Here is a 22,454-nt window from a genome sequence, read left to right as displayed (position 1 = left end):
AACAGAGCAACACCTCAGATGGGCAGAGCATCGTGTCCTGGTGGGCATGCAGGTGGATCCCAGTTGAGCGCATGTGGGAGTCTGTCTGACTGCCTCCGCGCTTCTAACTTCAGAAAAATACCAAAAAAAAAAAAAAAAAAAAAAGACAAATAGATTAATGGAACATTATCAAGTCCAGAAAGAGAGCTACATTTATATAGTCAATTAATTTTTGAGGCAGTACAAAGATAGTCTTTTCCATGAATAGTGCTGTAACAGTGGGATATTCATATACTGTACTAAAGAAAAATTTTAAACTATTTTTGACTCTTAACCCACACTGCATACAAAAACTAATTCAAAATGGGTCATAGATCTAAATATAAAACTTAAAATTGTGAAAGTTCTAGAAGAAAGCATAGGACATAATATCTGTGACCCTGAGTTAGGGAAAGAGTTCTTAAATATGAAACCAAATGCATGATTCATAAAAGAAAGCAACAATAAATTTGACTTTATCCAAATTAAATGTATTTCCTAAACACATTATTAAGAGAATAAAAGGAGGAATCAAAGGAGAAAATATTTGCAAGTTGTATAAAATGAATAAAGGGTTTATACTCAGAATATATACATATATATATTTATTTATTCATTTTAGAAGAGGAGAAAGAGAGCGAGAGAAGGGGGGAGGAACAGGAATCATCAACTCCCATATGTGCTTTGACCAGGCAATCCCGGGATTTTAAACCAGTGACCTCAGTGTTCCAGGTCAACACTTTATCCACTGCGCCACCACAATCAGATTGTACTCAGAATATATAAAGAACTCTTGAAACTCAATAGTAAGAAACAAACAACCTCCTCCCACAAATTGGGCAAAACATTTAAATACATACTTTATCAAGGAAAATAGACAGATTTCAGATTTCAAATAACATTAAATTATTAGTCATCAGGGAAATTCAAAAATCTTAACGTTATTAATCATCAAGAAGATGTAAATTAAAACCACAGAAATACTAGTACACATCTAGTAGAATGTTTAAAATTTAAAGACGTGCCATACCAAGATTAGCAAAGACTGGCGTTAAGTGGAACTTTTATGCATGGCTAATAAGATTGTAAAATGGTACAATTTATGTTTTGGAAACTGTTTAACAGTTTCTTAAAAATTTAAGTATACACATAAAACTCCAAAGAAATGAAAATATATGTCCATAATACATATTGCACCTGGACAATGTGATGCTGGTTATCAGAGGGGAGGGGAGGAGAGGGTGGTGAGAGCTCAAGGGAACAAATACACAGTGAGGGAAGATGCTGACTTTGGGTGGGAGGCACACAATGCAGTGTACAGATTATGTATAATAGAGAAGTACACCTGAAGCCTATATGATTCTATTAACTGATGTCATCCCATTAAATTAAATTTTAAAAAAGACATTATTTAATTTAAAAAAACAACTCTATTTGCAGTAGCTAAAAGCTATAAACAAACCAAATGTCTATCAACAAGTGAATAGATGAATAAATTGTGGTACATTCATGTGAGAAAAAACTACTGCAATAAAAAAAGAATGAACTATTGATACGTACATGCAACAGTGTAATTAATTTCAAAATACCGAATTAAGCTGAATGAAGGAAATCAGACAAAAATAATACATGTTGTGTGATTCTGATTTAAAATTCTTGATGCAAACTAAACTATAATGATGAAGTTGATTGGTGGTTATTTGAAGAAAGTTACACAAGGGCTAGGAAGCTGATTTTACAAAGGTGTATAAGTCAACATTTGGGTGGTGAATATGTTTATTATCTTGCTTGTAGTTTTAGTTTTACCAGGTGTATTCATGTCAGAACATCGAATTTTACTCTTTCAGTATGTGCAGTTATTTTATGTCACTCATGACTTAATTAAAGCTACTTTTAAAAACATATCAAATGTGCTTTAAAAATTGTTTAGTTCTAAATTTAGAGCTGGATCTAGTTCCTTATTAATTTTAAACACATTGTTTTTAAAAGCAAATGTTTTCCAACCAAAATTCACATGTGGATAATGGCTACTGCACTGGAATTTGCAGATAGAATTTGATGTCTTGTTAAATTGTAGTTCAAGAAAGTCAAAACAATACCTGTTCATAGGCAAACTGAGAGTATTTACCCCCCAAAGAACCCTCATTAAACAAATTATCAAAAGATCTATTTCAGGCAGAAGGAAGAAGAAAGTTTCAAGAAGGAAGGAGAAGCAAATAAATTAGTCAATGTGATTGATGGTAGATCCAAACAATCATTACTTATATAAAATCTTAATAATAATAATGATGTAACTTCAAAATTATTATTAAAATAACATTTAGATTGGTGTAAATGATAGGAATTAAAACAATTTAAGGGTTCGATTCTGTTACTGAGAATGGTAGGGATATTGACGTTAGAGTTAGCATAGTCAAATATCCTTAAAGTTGGAGAGGATAACCATGAAACCGAAAGAAGGAAACGTAAAACTTTCAGTCTGGTAGAACCAAAAGAGACTAGGTAACTCAGTTCGTGACAAGGGAGGCACAGCACTAAACTTAAAGTTTAATTCTAGATTTTTTTTAAGCCTTTATAGGAAATAAAGAAAGTTTTTATGGATTAAAAGCTTTTGCTTAAATACTTGTATAGTGTGTGAAGCTTTTAACAGACCAAAACCTAACTTGCCTATATTACATTTTTAATTATCTACAATCATAATATTGTTGTTTAACAGGGAGCATTAGTTGTCTTTGACATGCTGCATCTTGCCTTGCATTTTTTGTAAGGCCTGAATTAACAGGTTCTTCAAGTTAAATGTTTTTGAACCTGATAAAAATTACCCCATTTGTCCCCTGAAAACAAACTATAAAACATGGAATTAATTTAATATCTAGCATTTTTAAAATGAATAAACCTCTTCTGTTCCACAAATATACAGTCAGTACACTTTTCTGATTTGAAATTATTTGATTCTAGATTTTACAAACAGGCCAGTTTTTAAATTTAGAGTCATACATTTACAAGGGAAAGCTGATAATGGGTCATGCTCTCTAGCTCTAGTGCCATACTTACCGATATATGTAATTTTATTCACTGTATTTTTTTTGTAATTTATTTATGATTTGAGAGAGAGAGAGAGAGAGACTGAGAGACAGAGAAATATGGATTGTTCCTGTATGTGCCCTGACCAGGGATCAGATCCACAACCTTGGCATATCAGGATGCTGCTTTATCCAACTGAGCTATCTGGCCAGGGCATATTGTTTTAATTTGTATACTCATAGGGATTTGTAAAAATACTGAGGTATAATGTATACTGTAAAAAGCATATTTATTTTAAAAAAATTTATTAATGGGGGAGGGAGAGAGAGAAAGAGAAGCATCAACTATTTTGCACTTTAGTGGTCCCATTTAGTTGTATACACATTGATTGCTTCTTGTACATGCCCTGCCTATGGATCACATCTGTGACGACGCTTTATCCACTGAGCAACACATCCAGGAAAAGCATATTTTTAATTGTATAGCTTCATAAATTTTATGACTATATACACCCTATAACCACCACCATCACCATCTGGGTCCTAGAACATTTCTTGCACTCAGGAAGGCTTCCTCCAAGCTCCACTGTTATCATGCAATTCTGGGTACGAAGAGTAATCATTATTGTGACATATCACATAGACTAAGTTTTGCCTGTTAATAAATGTCATACAAGTAGAACCATAAAATGTGAACTCTTTTGTGTTTTCTGCTATCTTTTACTCAACATTCTAAGATCTGCCCACTTTGTATAGCCAAGCTTTTCAAAGAAAACATATTACAATTATTTTACTCTTTTCTCAAATAAAGAAATTAAAAAATGGCTTTTAGTTTGTATTATTTAGTAACAAGTTAAGATTTTTACTCTTTTAGGGTGATGTGTACCAGTCATGGTTACATTTTTATGAGAAATGTATCCTTCATATTTCTTTTTGAAAAATGAAATAGTTTATCATTCAAATAAGCCTCCTTCCCCCGATTTCCTTTGAGAAGGAAAGTTCTTAATGTAAATAGTGGGATGATATCTGAAGAGCTGGAGAGAATCACATTAGTGATCACAAAAGTATTTTTCATAAGTAGTTACAGATAGAGTTATGTAGAATCCTGTCATCATAAATAAATAAAGTTCCTCTCTAAAAAAACTATGTATTTTCCTCTTCCTCTGGAAACTGAAAATATATACTAATCTTCATTGACCTTTTCATTCACTTCTCCAAAAATGAGATAACTGCTAGTCACCCCTTGATTTATTGGTTTCTCAGTCTTTGTATAGATTCCAGACCCTTGAAATTATAAAGAAGTTTCTGAGGTAATTATTTGAATTTTGTTGTCTTTTCCCCCCTTGCTTTATGCCAATAGCAGGGGACGGAGAAGATCTTTAACTTGAAACTTCATATTTAAAAAACCCAAAAACCTTCTGCTTATAAAAGGTGTTTACCATAAAACTTATTTCCATTGCTAAATATCTCAGTTGTAGTTTATTTTGTCTGGCAAAATACAGTGTGGCAGCTGTGATCTGCAGAGGCTGTCATGAAGTCTTTAGGTGACAAAATTAATGCCAGTGCTTTAAGAAGCGTACTGCTGGATTCCATGGTTGCTTCAGCAAAATTGATAAGCTAGCAATAAAATCATGTATTTAAATACCTTATCATTCAAGATTAACATTTTTACAACTGTTTGAATAGGATGATCAAATAATATATGAGTGGTATTTTTTTTTGTATTTTTGTTTTTTTCTTACAGTGACAGAGAGAGTCAGAGAGAGGGATAGAGAGGGACAGACAGACAGGAACAGAGATGAGAAGCATCAGTCATTAGTTTTTCATTGCAACACCTTAGTTGTTCATTAATTGCTTTCTCATATGTGCCTTGACCTTGGGGCTGCAGCAGACTGAGTACCCCTTGCTTGAGCCAGTGACCTTGGGTCCAAGCTGGTGAGCTTTGCTCAAACCAGATGAGCCCGCGCTCAAGCTGGCAACCTCAGAGTCTCAAACCTGGGTCCTTGGCATCCCAGTCTGACGCTCTATCCACTGTGCCACCGCCTGGTCAGGCTGAGTGGTATATTTTGAGAAAGAAACTACCTTGAAGCAATTCTTCTAGATAGCCGCTGCGTAAAATATTACATTTATGTGGAATAAGTTTGCTCTCAAAGTTTGGATCTTCCTTGGAAAAATAGAAATTGGTATTAATCCCACGATCTTTTCTAGGTAGTGGTTGTATGCTTAGTGATACATTCATCTATCAGACAGAATGGAGAAGTCAAACTTACTCACTCCAAGGCATGAGGAGATACAATATAGATACTAATTGGATTTATAGAAAATATCAGAGAAACAAAATATGTAGGCAGTTCATTTTTAGTTCTTTTTCTTTAGGAGTGGGATTTTAAAAGCCAAATAAAAGCCAAAAAAAATAAAATAAAAGCCAAATAAAGCTTGGCCTGAGGTGGCACAATGGATAAAGCATCATCCTGGAACTCGGACATTGCTGTTTCGAAATCCTGGGCTTGCCCAGTCAAAGCATATATGACAAGAAGCAAGCAAGCAGTGAACAACTAAACTACAGTGAAGCAATGAGTTGATATTTCTTGCTCCCCTCACCTCCTCTCTATAAAATCAATCAATAAAATTTTTTTTTTATTTAGGCCCTGGCTGGTTGGCTCAGTGGTAGAGCGTCGGCCTGGCATGTGGAAGTCCCAGGTTTGATTCCCGGCCAGGGCACAGAGGAGAAGCACCCATCTGCTTCTCCACCCCTCCCCCTCTCCTTCCTCTCTGTCTCTCTCTTCCCCTCCCGCAGCCAAGGCTCCATTGGAGCAAAGTTGGCCCAGGCGCTTAGGACGGCTCCATGGCCTCTGCGCTAGAATGGCTGTGGCCACAACAGAGGAACGCCCCCTCGTGGGCGTGCCGGGTGGATCCCGGTCGGGCACATGTGGGAGTCTGACTGCCTCTGCGCTTCTAACTTCAAAAGAATACCAATGAAAATGTCTTAGGTGGGTGAGGCAATTTATTTCTAAATGCACAGTGACATCCTGATTTGGTATTGTTTATTCAGTTTCTTAAGCAGAGAAGAGCTATTTAGGTCTCACTTCTAGTTTAAAATTATTTAAGATAGTCATTTGCCTTTCTACTATGAAATGACTTTATTATAATTTGCATAAAACAATTACCTGTACCCTAAACACAGTGGATAGAGTGGAGGACCCAGGTTTGAAACCCCAAGGTTGAGGACTTGATCGGGGGTCGCCAATTTGAGCGTGGGATCATAGACATAATCCCATGGTTGCTGGCTTGAGCCCAAAGATCTCTGGCTTGAGCCCAATGTTACTAGCTTGAGCAAGGATACTTGACTCAGCTTGAGCCCCCCCCACCCCCCACCTCCCCGTCAAGGCACGTATGAGAAAGCAATCAGTGAACAACTAAGGTGCCTCAGTTATGAGCTGATGCTTCTCATCTCTCTCCCTTCTTGTCTTTCTGTCTTTGTCTGTCTGCCTGCCTGCCTCCCTCTCTCTTTCTCTGAAAAAACAGGAAACAAAAACACAAAAAGTTACTTGTAAAACTTTTTGGCTTGCTATGACTTTAATAAAATGTCCCACTTGTGGCTTTATAAGAGTAAATATATGTGTGTGTACATATACATACACATTTGAAGTATTAGGGAGGGATATAAGCCATACATACTCCATGTCATGACGTTCTTAGTATCAGTTGACGTACAAATGGAACCAGGGACAAGGTCAAGAAGCAACTTAATTGAGCTATGATACCATTTTATTAATGGTCCTTATATGTGTGTCAGGTAGATTGATATGCACATCTGAATCCTCAGGAAGCTTTAAAAAAAATACTGTGGAGAATCCTGTGCCCTTTCTCCAGAATTCACATAAAAATTGTCAGTGACTTAGGAGACAGAAGGCTTGTGTGCTTTCTTAATTACCCCAAACTCCCAAAGTCAGGTGCTTTGGAAATAACTTTGTTTCAATATTATATTAACAAAGCTGACACTTCTTTCAAATCATACATGAAAAAAACCCTTAAAATAATAAAGACTGGAAAACAAAATTAAAGATGCAGAGTATTCTCTGGATGAATAATTTAGAGTTCTTGGTGTTTGAAAGTTTAAAGAAAACTGTCTTTATAGTGGAACTCTTAATATTCAGTATAACCTTTTTTTGTGTGTATGTGTGATTAGCGAAATCCAAATATAAATTATTAGGGCAGAGTATAGCAGTAGGACACCTTTAAAGGGTTTGGGACCTATGGAATATAGTTGGAATTGTCGACTATTCTTATTATTTTAAAATATTTCAATTGTATTAATTTAAGGGCATTGTACCCGATCACTAGGAAATTCATAATTCCTATTGTTAAGCCACTTATATTCTAGAAGAAATACATGAAAACAATTACAAAAGCATTTTGTTTAGTATTGTGGCATGTAATTTTTGGGTGTGTACTTTTTATTGTTGAGGATAAAGATGGTTGGTGGGAAAGCTGGAAATCGAAGGAAAGCGAAGGAATAGGTCGAAGAAATAAAGTGGGTAGATTCCTCAGATTATGATACAGTTGCCAAGAAGGTTTGCTGAAGAAGAAACCAAATTCCTGGAGACTTACTTTTTTATATCCATATTGTCAAGCCAGTTAAGCCCTATTGCTTGTAATAACCATAACTAATTTAGTTTATTAAAATAGATTGCCTTTATATCACTTTTGTTAAACTCAGGTCTCATTTGTGTTTTGCTACCAAAGGTGCTTTGTTTGGAATTACCTTGAGTCTTACAAGTATATAACAAAACAAAACTATTAGAAGCCTAAATGATTACAAATTACACCAAAGTTCCAGGGGTATGGCTTGGATAGGTGGCTTGTATGTTTTAAGGACTTAAAAAATAAATAAATAAAAATTAAAATATTATGTGTTTGTGCAACAAAGTATCTTACTAAAAAGTACAAATATCTTTTGTTCTGTATTCTAGTGAAGAAAAGGTCATAAAATAACGATTTGGAACGACAAGTTTGCATAATTTCATGTTAATCAAACTACTGTAACTTCTACCAGAAATAACCTTTTCCTAAAACTATATACTAATGCTGTAGTTGATATATGTACATTCATATATTGAATAAATATCTTTATTTGATCATTCATGTTATACCTGAATATAATGACTAGATAACAGTAAAATACTAATTTCATATGTGGATTTACTCAGTAAGTGATGGTCGGCTTGATTGTAAAATTTTAAACTAGTTTTTCTAAATTGGGATCTAGGTTAACTAGGAATACCTTGTAATAAATAAAACACTTATAGAAATATATTCCCTAAGAAACTAAAGTAAAAATTAGTACTATTTTAAGACACTTTGTACCTTAAATCATCTGTATTTGTATGACTTCTAGGTAAGAGCTTTGTAAGATCCGGGACATACGACATCAAAATATAGGGTCTTGAGTATGAAAGGCTTATAAGAGTTTGTGAAATGCTATTGAATGCTTGGCTATATCAAGAAAATATACATGTTGTTAAATGACTTTGAAAAGACCATCATTATCAATTTACATTAAATAGATGTCTTAATTCCAATCATTTGCATAATTTTGTTTTCAAAAAGGGATTGCTATTCTATGCAACTAAAGTGTTAGCCTGACCTGGCAGTGGCACAGTGGATAGAGCATTGTCCTGGGACACTGAAGACCCAGGTTCAAATCTCAAGATCACTCGCTTGAGTGCGGGCTCACCAGCTTGAGCATGGGGGTTACCAGCTTGAATGTGGAATCATAGACATGACCCCATGGTCACTGGCTTGAGCCCAAAGGTCACTGGCTTTAGCAAGGGGTCACCGGTCTGCTGTAGCCTCCAGGTCAAGGCACATATGAGAAAGCAATCAATGAACAACTAAGGTGCCACAACAAAGAATTGATGCTTCTCATCTCTCTCTGTTCCTGTTTGTCCCTGTCTGTCCCCCACTTCTCTCTTGCTGAAAAAAAAAAAAAAGAAACTGATGTTTTAAAAAGTGGTAACAGGCCCTGGCCGGTTGGCTCAGCAGTAGAGCGTCGGCCTAGCGTGCGGAGGACCCGGGTTCGATTCCCGGCCAGGGCACACAGGAGAAGCGCCCATTTGCTTCTCCACCCCTCCGCCGCGCTTTCCTCTCTGTCTCTCTCTTCCCCTCCCGCAGCCAAGGCTCCATTGGAGCAAACATGGCCCGGGCGCTGGCGATGGCTCTGTGGCCTCTGCCTCAGGCGCTAGAGTGGCTCTGGTCGCAACATGGCGACGCCCAGGATGGGCAGAGCATCGCCCCCTGGTGGGCAGAGCGTCGCCCCTGGTGGGCGTGCCGGGTGGATCCCGGTCGGGCGCATGCGGGAGTCTGTCTGACTGTCTCTCCCCGTTTCCAGCTTCAGAAAAATACGAAAAAAAATAAATAAATAAAAAAATAAATAAAATAAAAAGTGGTAACAATTTTTATGGAGAATTAATAAAATGTGAATATTGAATCAATCTGTAGCATATAGTGTAATTTTCAATGAGCCTTAAATAATTTATCACAAAGCTTTATTATCAAGAAGATATTAAAATACAGGGGAAATATTTTAAGCCATTTATTTTTTAAAAAAATTTATTTGTTGAGTTGAGAAGGAGTTCAATTTGTTGTTTCACTTATTTATATATTCATTGGTTGCTTCTTGCATGTGCCCCTACCTGGGATCAAACCCACAACCTTGACGCATAGGGATGACACTTCAACCAACTGAGCTGCCTGGCCACGTCTAGACAATTTATTTTTATTTGTGCATTGTTATACCAGATGATTGATTTAACAATGTATTTATTTTTATTCCCATATAGTGTGACTTAATCAAATCCTTCAGAGTTTGAAGGCGTGGCCTCTATATAGATTTTTGCCAAGAACCCTGATCACATATAAAATGGAATGACTTCAACTACTCTATTTGTTATAAACAAAGGGATTTTTCAGGTGACCAGATGTCATGGTTGTTCTAAGTCTTTAGATGATTTTGAGACTTTTGGTTAGTTTTCCCTTATCATGTTTGTTACCCAGTTCTGATCATTTCCCTAATTTTCATACCATAAATAGAAAGCCAAAAAATAAAATGAAAGGGACCATTTAAAGGAAATGGCAAGATCTTTCAGGCAAAATTGTGTGGAGTTGGGTCTTAGTTGAAGGGGACATTGGAAGGAAGCTCTAAGACCATTTCTTTGCATATCAAATTTCTCTTTATTTCTAACTTTACCTCTAACTGCTTGAAATTCTGTTTAAGCAACTTTTTCTGTGGAATGTTGGTAAAGTCCAACTGGAATAGATCATTTAACTACTGAAATCAGTTCACATCAGATTTACTCTTCCATAATAATAGCACTCTGGAGGACGATCATCACACAACTAAAATATTATGGGATATTAAATTACAAGCTCTGGAATTCCTTTTTTTTCTATTTTTTAAAAATTTTTTATTTTTTACAGAGACAGAGAATGAGTCAGAGAGAGATAGACAAGGACAGACAGACAGGAACGGAGAGAGATGAGAAGCATCAATCATTAGTTTTTCATTGCGAATTGCAACACCTTAGTTGTTCATTGATTGCTTTCTCATATGTGCCTTGACCGCGAGCCTTCAGCAGACCGAGTAGCCCCTTGCTGGAGCCAGCGACCTTGGGTTCAAGCTGGTGGGCTTTTGCTCAAACCAGATGAGCCCGCGCTCAAGCTGGTGACCTCGGGGTCTCGAACCTGGGTCCTCTGAATCCCAGTCCGATGCTCTTATTTACTGTGCCACCGCCTGGTCAGGCTGGAATTTCATTTTTAAATATTCTTTTGTCAGCATTCTTTGAAAGATTTTGAGTACATTTGCTTTAAATTCCTTCCTTTTAGTTAGATAATGAGAGTAAATTAGACTGATTCTAGCCATGATTCTAAATTTTCTCACTAGTACATTTGCATAACACTTTACAATTATTTAAAAATATGTTTTCGGGGTTTTTTTTCCTAAAGAATTTAGTACTTAAAGTCGTGTGTGTTTAGGGAATATGACAGCCATGTAGTTTGTTGTCATAAGTGCTTTAGCTTTATTAAAAGGCATTTAAAAGTCACATATGAAAACAATGAAAATATTTGTGTCATTTGTGTGTGTGTGTCTGTGTGCAGGTTTTTAACAAGTAAAAATATGACCAACCTCGGTGATTTTGTCTCACTCTTCTTCACCATTCCTCTTCCTAAAATTCCTGCTGTTTTATATACAGTACAAACAATAATTTCCTGTCCCATGCCATTGCTTTGGCTCTTTCTTCTTTGTTGAATCTTCCCCTTAACCATGGTTGAATCTTACTCATCTAAAGGGCCACATGTGAAAACAGAACAAATCGTGTTTTCATTGTAGTTGAGTTGATTTTGCTGTTCTCTAAATCACTTTTATATTCTCTTATTCTTTGCGTATACATTTAATTTCCCCAGTAGTACTGTGGACTCTATGAGCAAATGACCTGTAATGTTGGGAGGATTATGTTTAAGTGTTATATAGTGCTTAAATAATGGTTTACTATAGATGTTCACTAAAAACAAACAAAAGTTTCTGTATAAAGCAGAAGTTAAAAGATACAGTTCTTGCCAGAATAATAATAGTTTTGCTGACCTTGGTTGTTCTGTGAAGTGAATAAACCTCTTAGTAATTTCAGAGCAATAAGCAATTATGAATTGCTTTCACCTTCAATAGGTTTTGTTCTATGTCACCCTGTCAGGTAGGGCAGGGGTCCCCAAACTTTTTACACAGGGGGCCAGTTCACTGTCCCTCAGACCGTTGGAGGGCCGGACTATAAAAAAAACTATGAACAAATTCCTATGCACACTGCACATATCTTATTTTAAAGTAAAAAAACAAAACGGGAACAAATACAATATTTAAAATGAAGAACAAGTAAATTTAAATCAACAAACTGACCAGTATTTCAATGGGAACTATGGGTTTGCTTTTGGCTAATGAGATGGTCAATGTGCTCCTCTCACTGACCACCAATGAAAGAGGTTCCCCTTCCGGAAGTGCGGCGGGGGGCCGGATAAATGGCCTCAGGGGGCCGCATGTGGCCCGTGGGCCATAGTTTGGGGACCCCTGAGGTATGGTATAGTCTGTGGCCAGGGATGAGGAGGAGGAGGAGTGTAGCAAGCTCTTTTCTGCTCTGAGTGAGTGCCAGCATCCAGGATGGCAGGACAGGCCATAGCAGGTAGACTTCAGGGAGGCATTCCTATAACAGGTATACCAGAAATCATGGTTCTGAAATTTAAGGAATTAAGCATGAAAGTTAGAATCCCAGCCTTCTATCTTAGGTTCATGACTGGATACTGGGGAACTGCATAGAAAGGCTAATAAAAAGAATTAATTAAAACAGTGGGGTGGAGATTGATGGTGATGAGTGAAAGGAGGAGTGTGATAAAGGAGGTTACAGCACCACTATTGCACAGATGTCCAAGAGAAGAGGAACCTGGAAAACAGGCGGAGGAGGAGCAGTCTTAATGTAGGTGTACACCAGGGCTCAGACCTCGGCCTTCCTCCCTTTTCTATCATAACTTACTTCTTAGTAATCTTAACCAGTCACAGGGCTTTAAATGGCATGGCATCTCTTTCTTAGGCCAGTTACTTTCAAAGTATGTCTTCTTGACACCTTTTCCCCAAACTCGAGCTCCAGCTGCCCACTTGACACCCCCATCTGAGTATCTGACAGATGTGTTGAACTTAACAGGTCCCAAAGTAAAGTTCTAACCCCTGCCCCAGCAACCTGCCCTGTCTGTAGTCTTCTCTGTCTCAGCTGTGGTCCTCCATTCTTTCCATTATGGAGACCAAAATCTTGGAGTCAGCCTGATTCCTGTCTTTCTCCTCACATCCAGTCTGTCAGTAAGTTCTGTGGTTGCTGCTCTTGCTGCTCTACCGCAGTGAAAGTACATTGACTTTCCAGGCAGTTCTCACGACCTCTGATGCTACCACTCTGGTTGCAGACTGTCATCATCTCATATCAGATATTAGTGCGCTGCCCTCCTAAGCAGTCTCATAGTATTTGTTCCCTTTAGCTGCTCATTTGAAAAGAATTTATTGTTGAGTCTTACAGTGTTGTGATATGTGATATCTCAATATTTTGATTAGCATTCTTTGGCAAAGAAAATACTGTTCCGCCTTGTTTGAGCTCCTCTCTAGCTAGGTGGTGTGGCACTTGTTTTTGAGATACCTAGGAAGAAGTTTTTAACAGAAAATGCATGAAGTACTTGTGAAGGGCAGCAATCTACCTAGGCTTACCAGCTGTGAAGATCCATTAAAACATTCGTTTTTTTAATTTACAGAGACAGAGAGGGAGTCAGAGAGAGGGATAGGTAAGGACAGACAGATAGGAACAGACAGAGATGAGAAGCATCAATCATTAGTTTTTCATTGCAATACCTTACTTGTTCATTGATTGCTCTCTCATATGTGCCTTGACTGTGGGCCTTCAGCAGATTGAATAACCCCTTGCTCGAGCCAGTGACCTTGGGTCCAAGCTGGTGAGCTCTGCTCAAACCAGATGAGCCCGTGCTCAAGCTGGCGACCTCGGGGTCTCGAACCTGGGTCCTCCGCATCCCAGTCCGACACTCTATCCACTGTGCCACTGCCTGGTCAGGCAAAACATATTTTACCATAAGACTTGTGAGCCATATTTTCAGCAGCCTGATGTGTGAATGGGTCAGACTTTGAAAACCGCTGGTCTGTCAATCTGCTTCAGAGCAATGTAAGATGTGCTGACTGATTAAAAGGTGCATTCAAACACACTTTCTTCCTTGACATGGTTATTAAAGTCATGTTTCAGGTTTATAAACATGCAGGAAAACATGTATAGTTGGCTTTCTTAATCTTCAAAGGAGGAATGAATTTTAATTGTTTACTTTTTTATTGACATAAAGATCAAACTCTTGACCATAAGTAGAAATTAAAAACTCAGAAGGACAGGCCCTGGCCAGTTGGCTCAGTGGTAGAGCGTCGGCCTGGCGTGCGGGGGACCCGGGTTCGATTCCCGGCCTGGGCACATAGGAGAAGCGCCCATTTGCTTCTCCACCCCCCCCCCCTCCTTCCTCTCTGTCTCTCTCTTCTCCTCCCGCTGGAGCAAAGATGGTCCTGGCGCTGGGGATGGCTCCTTGGCCTCTGCCCCAGGCGCTAGAGTGGCTCTGGCCGAGGCAGAGCGACGCCCCGGAGGGGCAGAGCATCGCCCCCTGGTGGGCAGAGCGTCGCCCTCTGGTGGGCAGAGCATCGCCCCTGGTGGGCGTGCCAGGTGGATCCCGGTCGGGCCCATGGTCGGGCCCATGCGGGAGTCTGTCTGACTGTCTCTCCCTGTTTCCAGCTTCAGAAAAATACCAAAAACAAAACAACAACAACAAAAAAAACTCAGAAGGACAAATGATTTAGTTCCAATAGAAGTAGCTATCAGAAACACATAGATACTGTTTGATAACTGTTCCATAGACTTTGCCAATTTCTTATTATTCGACTTAGGTGTCAGTATAACCCATTCAGATTGAATAATAATGGCATTGTCAGTCACCAGCCTTTTGTAACTTTCTTATAACAGTTTCTTTCTTATAGCAGTTTCTTTAGTCTATAATTTCATTCACATAGCAGTTACCTTAAAACCTATGTTAACTTATTTTTGAAATGGGACGACAAAATAAAGTTTTCTTTAGTAAGTCTGTTTTGTTAGCCTAATGTATCACTTTACTTTCAAAAGAGGACCACTAAAATTTTAAGGCATTTTTTAATACTCTTAAACATATGCCACATAAGTAAACACAAAAATATAAAATTAGAGATCCATTATCACATTTGAGAATATACAGACTGCCCTGGCCAGATAGCTCAATTATTTAGAGCATCATCCAGATGCACAGAAGTTGCAGGTTCGATTACCAGTCAGGGCACATAGAAGAAGAGATGGATGTTTCTGTCTTTCTCTTTCTCCTCTTCCTCTCTCTCTGAAATCAATAAATATTTTTTAAAAGAAAAAGATAATATACAGGCTCTTTGAAGTTCTAGTGAAATAATGAACAGATGCAAACAAAACAAAATCTATTCTGAAAAATATATCCTTTGGCACACAAAAAAAGAGACTTTAATTATATTTGAAAGTTTTACTAATTCCAGATCTGATGAATTATCAAATTAATTACTTTCTATCAGTTTCAGACCATTATAATCTAAATCATGGATCTTAACCTGGAGTCAATAAATAGGCTACAAGAAGATCTATGAACCCTTTTGTATAAAGAGTTTTGTTTTTACAAGTAATTTCCTTAAAAGAGATCATAATGTTCACCATATTCTCAAAGGAATTCATGATCCTCCCACAAAAGTTTAAGAACTGGCCTGACCTGTGGTGGCGTAATGGGTAAAGTGTCAACTTGGAACACTGAGGTCCTTGGTTGGAAAACTTGGGCTTGCCTGGTTAAGGCACATATGGGAGTTCATGCTTACTGCTCCTTCCCCTTCCCCTCTCTCTTTTTCTCTCGCTCTCTCTTTCTCTCTCTCCCTCCTCTCTAAAATGAATTAAAAAAAAAAAAACAATAAAAAAAGTTTAAGAACTACTGACTTTTATCTCTGTATCTATCTCACTGTGAAAGTATTTAAACCAGTTTGTTTTATGACTGACAAAGTTATCTATTTATAGTTTCTAAGCTTTACCATCTAAGTTTTGAGATATTAAGCCAAATCAAGACCTTGTTGTTAATAATGCTAGCAGTAGTCGATAGATGAAACTCTCCTTTGACTTGGTGTATGTAACTGTACAATTACCGTATAATGTGAATAAGCTGGGATATTCATTTAAGTGATCTGTAGTTCCTCTGATTATAATTTTAAGCAGTTATCTTTCTTTTTTCCCTTTATTCTGCCTGGTTACAAACCAGTAAGCATAGCAGACCCTGCGGCCCTTGGCTTTATTATTTCTCCCTGGTCTCTGCTGCTGCTGCCATCGGGCGGTGTGTCATTTACAGATGAAGACATTTCCAACCAGGATCTCCGAGCGTTCACTGCACCAGAGGTTCTTCAGAACCACTCACTAACGTCACTCTCAGATGTAGAAAAGGTAACTTTCAATGTGAAGTCTTTTTTGCTGAATTTTGTTTTTTATTTGGTTGAGTTATAATAAAGATACTAGGCTACCCTACCTCAACCCTCTGAAGAAAAAGCATTGATTTTAAGTGATCGTGTATTTTAAGAAGTTAATAATTACTTTAAGAATTTAAAAATTGTTTTATAAAACTTTATGGATCGAAGAAAAAATGTGAGTCATTATTAACTGATGTTTAAAATACTTATAAATACCTGCTGTGTATAAAACATAGTGCTCATTATTAGGAAGATAAAAACCCAGCTGATACTGATCAATAGGTATTGAATAATCTGTAATACATGCCAGAATGAAGTGAATGCTATATAGAAGTATAACATATTTGGTGAATATAGAGAAGGAAAAATAAACTTTAGTATAGAGCAATATTGCAGAGAAGGTGGTGTTTATATTGGGCTTTGTAGAATGAATAGGATTTAGAAAAGTGAAAATAAGTAGAAATGGGCATTTCACTCAGGATTATTAGTATATGGAATGACAGGTAAGAAATTATCCACTGTGATGGTGAATGTTTGGTTAGACCAGCTAGGCTGGAGCATTAGCTATCTGGAAGGCTATGGTTAGGGAACAAAGGGATGCTGTAGGTCTGAAAAAGGAAGACTCCAAATGCCAGGACTTGAGACTTTCTTCTGAGGCAGTGGTGAACTATCCTATTTTTAGGAGAGGGATATGACGTGATCTTTTGTTTTTTTTTAATGTCAGAGGGTAAGTGTGAGAAAAGTGGGTAACTAGATGAGATGAACGGTTGTATAGATCTGTCTGGAGAGTTTAATAACAGGAAAAGAACTGAATACAGGGTACAGTGGAAGCGAAGCTGACAGAGCTCGACATTTCATTTGATGGAATAATGAAGAAGGACAAGTTTATGTTAGAAACAGTCAGTCTGAGGATGGATATGCCACTGACATCAGAAGAAGATCTGATTTTATTGTCAAGCTTATGAAAAAAATTTGAGACAAGTATAGTATATGTAGTAGACTATAATAACTTAGACGTGAAACCTTGGAGAATTCAATATTGCCTACAGATATCATTTCTTGTACACTATTTCCAGAAGTGTGAAAATTAACATAATAAATTGCTAGTAGTAAAATTGTTAAATCCAAAAGTGTGGAATCTTGTCTGACTGGCTTTGTTCTCCATTTACCCCCTCCCCCCATGCATTCATAGCAAGAAAAAGTGCTAATCAAAACAGCAGTGAGATTTTTACTTCCACTTTTCAAATTGTCAAATATCAAAGTATTTGTAATACATTGTGTGGACAAGGCTTGCGGAAAATCTCTTATATGTTACTGGTAGAAATGCAACATCTGTGTAGGAAACTGACAACATGTATCAGAACTACAGATGATTTACCCTTTATCCATAATCTCTGAGTCAGGTCAAGGGAAATATATGCATGTACAAAATGACATATCACAAGACTATTTGTTGAAACATTAATAGCAAAAGTTTGGGAAAATCCTAATTATCCCTTAATAACACTTGATCTCAGCCAAAGGCTGAGAAGCTACCCATTACTAACAGACTGGCTAAATAAACAGTGCTGCAGCCACCAAATGGAGTTCTACACAGTAATAATAAAGGATGAGAAGGTCTCTAAGCATTGATATAGAAATATCTCGTTAAATTAAAAGTAAAAGTAGTTTTTAAAGTTTCTGACCTTTTGTAAAAGAAAGTGAAAATAAGGCTATATATTCATTTTTTCTTGTTTGCATAACACAACTGAAAATAAATAGGAACTAATAAAAATGGTTATATGTAACAATTGGGCTGAGGAATTAGGAAGAAAAGTCTGTTCCAATAAGTTCTAGTCTTATTTTCTATTTTAAGAGTTCTCTTTTTTATAAAAAATATGAAATGATTATTTTCTCAAATCATGTGTTATACTTTCTTTGGGAAAAAAGATCATGAATAGATAGTACTTACCAAGGTTTTAAATATTGTTTTACAATAAAATGAATTTTAAAAAATTCTATTCCTAGATCCATATTTATTCTCTTGGAATGACATTATACTGGGGGGCTGATCATGAAGTACCTCAGAGCCAAGTAAGTCAAGTCCTTACATCTGTACAATTTTACACTTTTTAAAAAGCTCTTCTACATGTTCATTACAGTATTATTTACAATAGCTAATATAGGGGAGCAGCCCAGGTACCTATCAGTAGATGAGTGGATAAAAAAGCGGTGGTACATATATGCAATGGAATACTACTCAACCATGAAAAAGAAAGAAATCTGATCGTTTGCAACAGTTTGGCTATCCCTGGAGAGTATTATGCTAAGTGAAATAAGTCAGTCAGAGTAAGACACGTACAGTATATAAAGTATATAATTGTCTAACCACTATGATGTACACATGAAAGTAATACAAAATAATACTGAATGTTAACCATAATTGAAAAATAAAATTATATTTAAGAAATGCTCTTTCACATATTTATATATGTTCTACAGCATACTGTTCGGCACATCAGCATTTCTATCCTGGTTGTTCACATTAAGAATGTCACACTTTCATAGTGAAATAGTAATAAAATACTGGAGAAATTATTATTTTTTTAGAATGTTCTTAGAATTATAGCAGTCACTACCCAGGTTTCAACAACTCAGCCTCCTCAGAAATTAGAGCAAGAGAAATGGGAGTATACCTGTATCATTAGATTTATAAGATTTAAGCACATTTATCGATGTAGCTTCTCTTCTCTTTATATTCAGCCCATCAAGCTCGGAGACCATCTCAACAGCATACTGCTTGGAATGTGTGAGGATGTGGTTTATGCTCGGGTTTCTGTTCGGACTGTCCTGGACGCTTGCAGTGCCCACGTTAGGAACAGCAGTTGCGCACCTTCATTTTCCTACGTGAAACAGTTGGTAAAACTGGTTCTGGGCAATCTTTCTGGGGTAAGCTACAGTTCCAGTTGGTATATATAGCCATATTTTTAAATTTAGCATATCACAAAATTTCTTTTAAAGATATTTTATAGGTAACACTTTATTGATGAAGACTAGGAACAGGAGACTGAATTTCTTTTTCTAATGTTATTTGAAACAATAATTAAAACTTACAAGTCTAGTGCAATTACTTAGTCTTCTAGATTTTATGAGACCTAGTCTTTACTTAGGCCCTTAATTCAGCAGGAGTCATAGAATCACAGCATATTAGAGCTGAAAATGTTTGCTTTTGCCTCAGGGTTCTGCCTATTGTGAACAATGTATTGATATGCAAAATGGGCTTTAAAATTATTTAAATGTACTTTCTGTCGCTTTATTTTTCTTTCTTGGACACTTATTTGTCTTGACCTCTTAGGTGTTCCCAAGACCCTCCCCTCCTTCACTGGAGCCTGGCACCTGGTGTTGGGGGAGGTTGGGGTGAAAGAGTGTATGTGTGTATTCCTGCCATATTGCCCCCGACCTGGGCTTTTCCACTTTAACTCTTGTCTTGGATATGAAGGATCCCAAGAATGACAAACTATATCTATCAATAATTGTCCCACTTCTGCATTTTTTTTAAAAATTTTATTTATTCATTTTAGAGAGAGGGAAGAGAGAGAGAGAAAGAAAGGGGGGTGGTGGTAGCAGGAAGCATCAATTTGTAGTTGCTTCTCCTTTGTGTCTTGACTGGTGAAGCCTGGGGTTTTGAACTGGTGACCTCAGCATTCCAGTCAACGTTTTATCCACTGTGCCACCACAGGTCAGGCAACTTCTGCATTTCTTAAACTATATACTGCCCTATTTGCCCTAGTTTGGATACATCTTTGGTTTTGATATCAGATCTATCTCTAAACTTTATCTATTCTTACCCGTTAGGGTTATGGTCCCTGAGTAGTGGTCCTTGTCCTTTGTGTGAGCTACATATTTGCTACTGGCTTCCTCATCCCTAGGGATTTAGTTCTGCTGTCTTAACCAAGATGTCATGGCTGGCAGAGTGAAGTATATCCAAATTCCACATACTTTGCCAGATGGTAAGAAACAGGCTCACCTCAGATATTCTTCTAAATAAATGGTTTGTAAGCTGTACCGCATGGAGCCTTTGCAATTCTGTAATGAAGGGGAATGAAGGTAGTAGAGGCTGAGTGAGTGGGGGTTCTTGGCTCCTTATATCCCTTCCTATCCATACACGTTCCACTTTTACTTGATTTATTTGTTTATATTTCTGCATGTGATTTTTTTGAACAAAGGTAAAGATATTTTTTTTAAAAATCTATGGAAGTTCTCTATCCAAACCAAAGTTTCAAGCATATTTTTGTTATTAAATTTCACTAGCCTGAACAGGCAATGGCTCAGTGGATGGAACATCAGACTGGGACGCAGAGTACCCAGGTTCGAAACCCTAGATCACTGGCTTGAGTGCGGGCTTATTCGGCTTGAGTACAGGCTCACCAGCTGGTACTCAGGGTCACTGGCTTGAGCATGGGATCGTAGACATCCCATGGTCACTGCCTTGAGCCCAAAGTTCGCTGGCTTGAAGATCAAGGTTGCTGGGTTGAGCAAGGGGTCACTCGCTCTACTGTAGCCCCCGGTCAAGGCACATATGAGAAAGTAATCAATAAACTACTAAAGTGCTGCGACAAAGAATTGATGCTTCTCATCTCTCTCCCTTTGTCTGTTCCTATTTGTCCTTCTCTCTGTCTCTCTCTCACTCTTTCTTGTAAAAAAAAAAGCTCTATGATTAAATAAGCTTGAGGAAAACTTTAAGGGAAATTTTGTTTTCACTGCAGAACTTCTCAGAGCCTTGATTACACTAGACTGTATTACTGACCTTCAAGAGAGAGAGAGCAAATAAGTGAAACAGTCCCCAAACTTATTTGGATCTTTTTTCAGATCTCATAACACTCCCTTTGAGAAATTGTTGATCAACATTAACAACCTCCCTTTATAAATAGGAAAATTGAGACATCGGGCTTCTTATTAGTCAATACAGGTATCTTTCTACATATTACACCATACCTCCTTTAAAACTTTTGTCCTGTTTGCTGATTTTACTCTTAAAATAAAATTGCCAGAAATATTTTTCCTTCTGTTTCCATAAAGAAATATTTCTCCATGAAATTCAGTTATCCATCTAATAATTTTCCATATTAGATAAAAGATCTCTATCCTTTTTAGTATTTAGTTCAGCTTATTACAATAACTGTGTTGCTCATCTGCATATATAACCTGTGCTAGTTACTATGAGATGCACATTTGAATAGTATAGACTCTACCTTCTAAGAGCTCTTATTTGAAGTTCAACAACCACTTGCTTAATTATAAAATGCAAAGAAAGATATGAAAACTAACTTAGGAAATTATTTCAAAGCTATGAGAGATTAAAGGGAAGAAATACAAGTTATGACCTCATTGAAAAATAGCACTTTGGCCCCGGCTGGTTGGCTCAGTGGTAGAGCGTTGGCCTGGCGTGCAGAAGTCCCAGGTTTGATTCCCGGCCAGGGCACACAGGAGAAGCGCCCATCTGCTTCTCCACCCTTCCCCCTCTCCTTCCTCTCTGTCTCTCTCTTCCCCTCCCACAGCCGAGGCTCCATTGGAGCAAAGATGGCCCGGGCGCTGGGGATGGCTCCTTGGTCTCTGCCCCAGGCGCTAGAGTGGCTCTGGTCACAACAGAGTGACGCCCCGGATGGGCAGAGCATCGCCCCCTGGTGAGCAGAGCATCGCCCCCTGCTGGGCGTGCCGGGTGGATCCCGGTCGGGCGCATGTGGGAGTCTGTCTGACTGTCTCTCCCAGTTTCTAGCTTCAGAAAAATACAAAAAAAAAAAAAAAAAAAAGAAAGAAAGAAAAATAGCACTTTGGACTAGATTCTGTTGACTAGATAAAAAGAGTAATCAAGGCAGAAGGAAGTATACTTGAATAAATGCTGTGAAATTGGAAAGAGCAGGGTGTCTTTGAAGAACAGTGATAAGTCTGATATGGGATGTGTTGTGGGCTTGTTTAGTGGGATAGAGAATGGAAGGGTTGATTGAAATCAGTATATAGAGAGCCTGCTATTCCAGAGGCAAATTTCTACTAAGTAAATATGAAATGCTCCCCTCATCTTTCCCATGCGCTTGCTAGCTTCCCGGGCTTCCCTGGGCAGAGCTAACTCTGACACTGTGCTAAAGTAGTGTATGTGCTTTTTCACATCTAGTCACCATCACAACCCCAGATTACATGAGATAATTTTAATTTTTTATTTTTTTTTCCCCCCCTGAAGCTGGAAACGGGGAGAGCCAGACAGACTTCCGCATGTGCCCTACCGGGATCCACCCGGCACGCCCACCAGGGACGAT

The 22,454-nt window shown here is 37.7% G+C and overlaps 1 protein-coding gene across 5 annotated transcripts in view; it reads left to right on the top strand.

Moving 5' to 3' along the window:
* PTPN13 (protein tyrosine phosphatase non-receptor type 13) overlaps positions 1 to 22,454 on the top strand; it is a 243,238-nt gene that overhangs the window by 69,399 nt on the left and 151,385 nt on the right. For all 5 annotated transcript variants that reach the window (XM_066281165.1, XM_066281164.1, XM_066281168.1 and 2 more), the window contains exons 3-5: positions 15,963 to 16,141; positions 18,172 to 18,237; positions 18,907 to 19,092. In XM_066281165.1, the coding sequence (XP_066137262.1) occupies positions 15,963 to 16,141; positions 18,172 to 18,237; positions 18,907 to 19,092 (431 nt within the window). The remainder of the gene's footprint in view (positions 1 to 15,962; positions 16,142 to 18,171; positions 18,238 to 18,906; positions 19,093 to 22,454) is intronic.

The sequence above is a fragment of the Saccopteryx bilineata genome, chromosome 5, assembly GCF_036850765.1.
Source record: "Saccopteryx bilineata isolate mSacBil1 chromosome 5, mSacBil1_pri_phased_curated, whole genome shotgun sequence".
NCBI classification, from domain to species: domain Eukaryota; kingdom Metazoa; phylum Chordata; class Mammalia; order Chiroptera; family Emballonuridae; genus Saccopteryx; species Saccopteryx bilineata.
The sequence above is the reverse complement of the archived record's forward strand: the minus strand, read 5'-3'. Positions and strand labels throughout refer to the sequence as shown.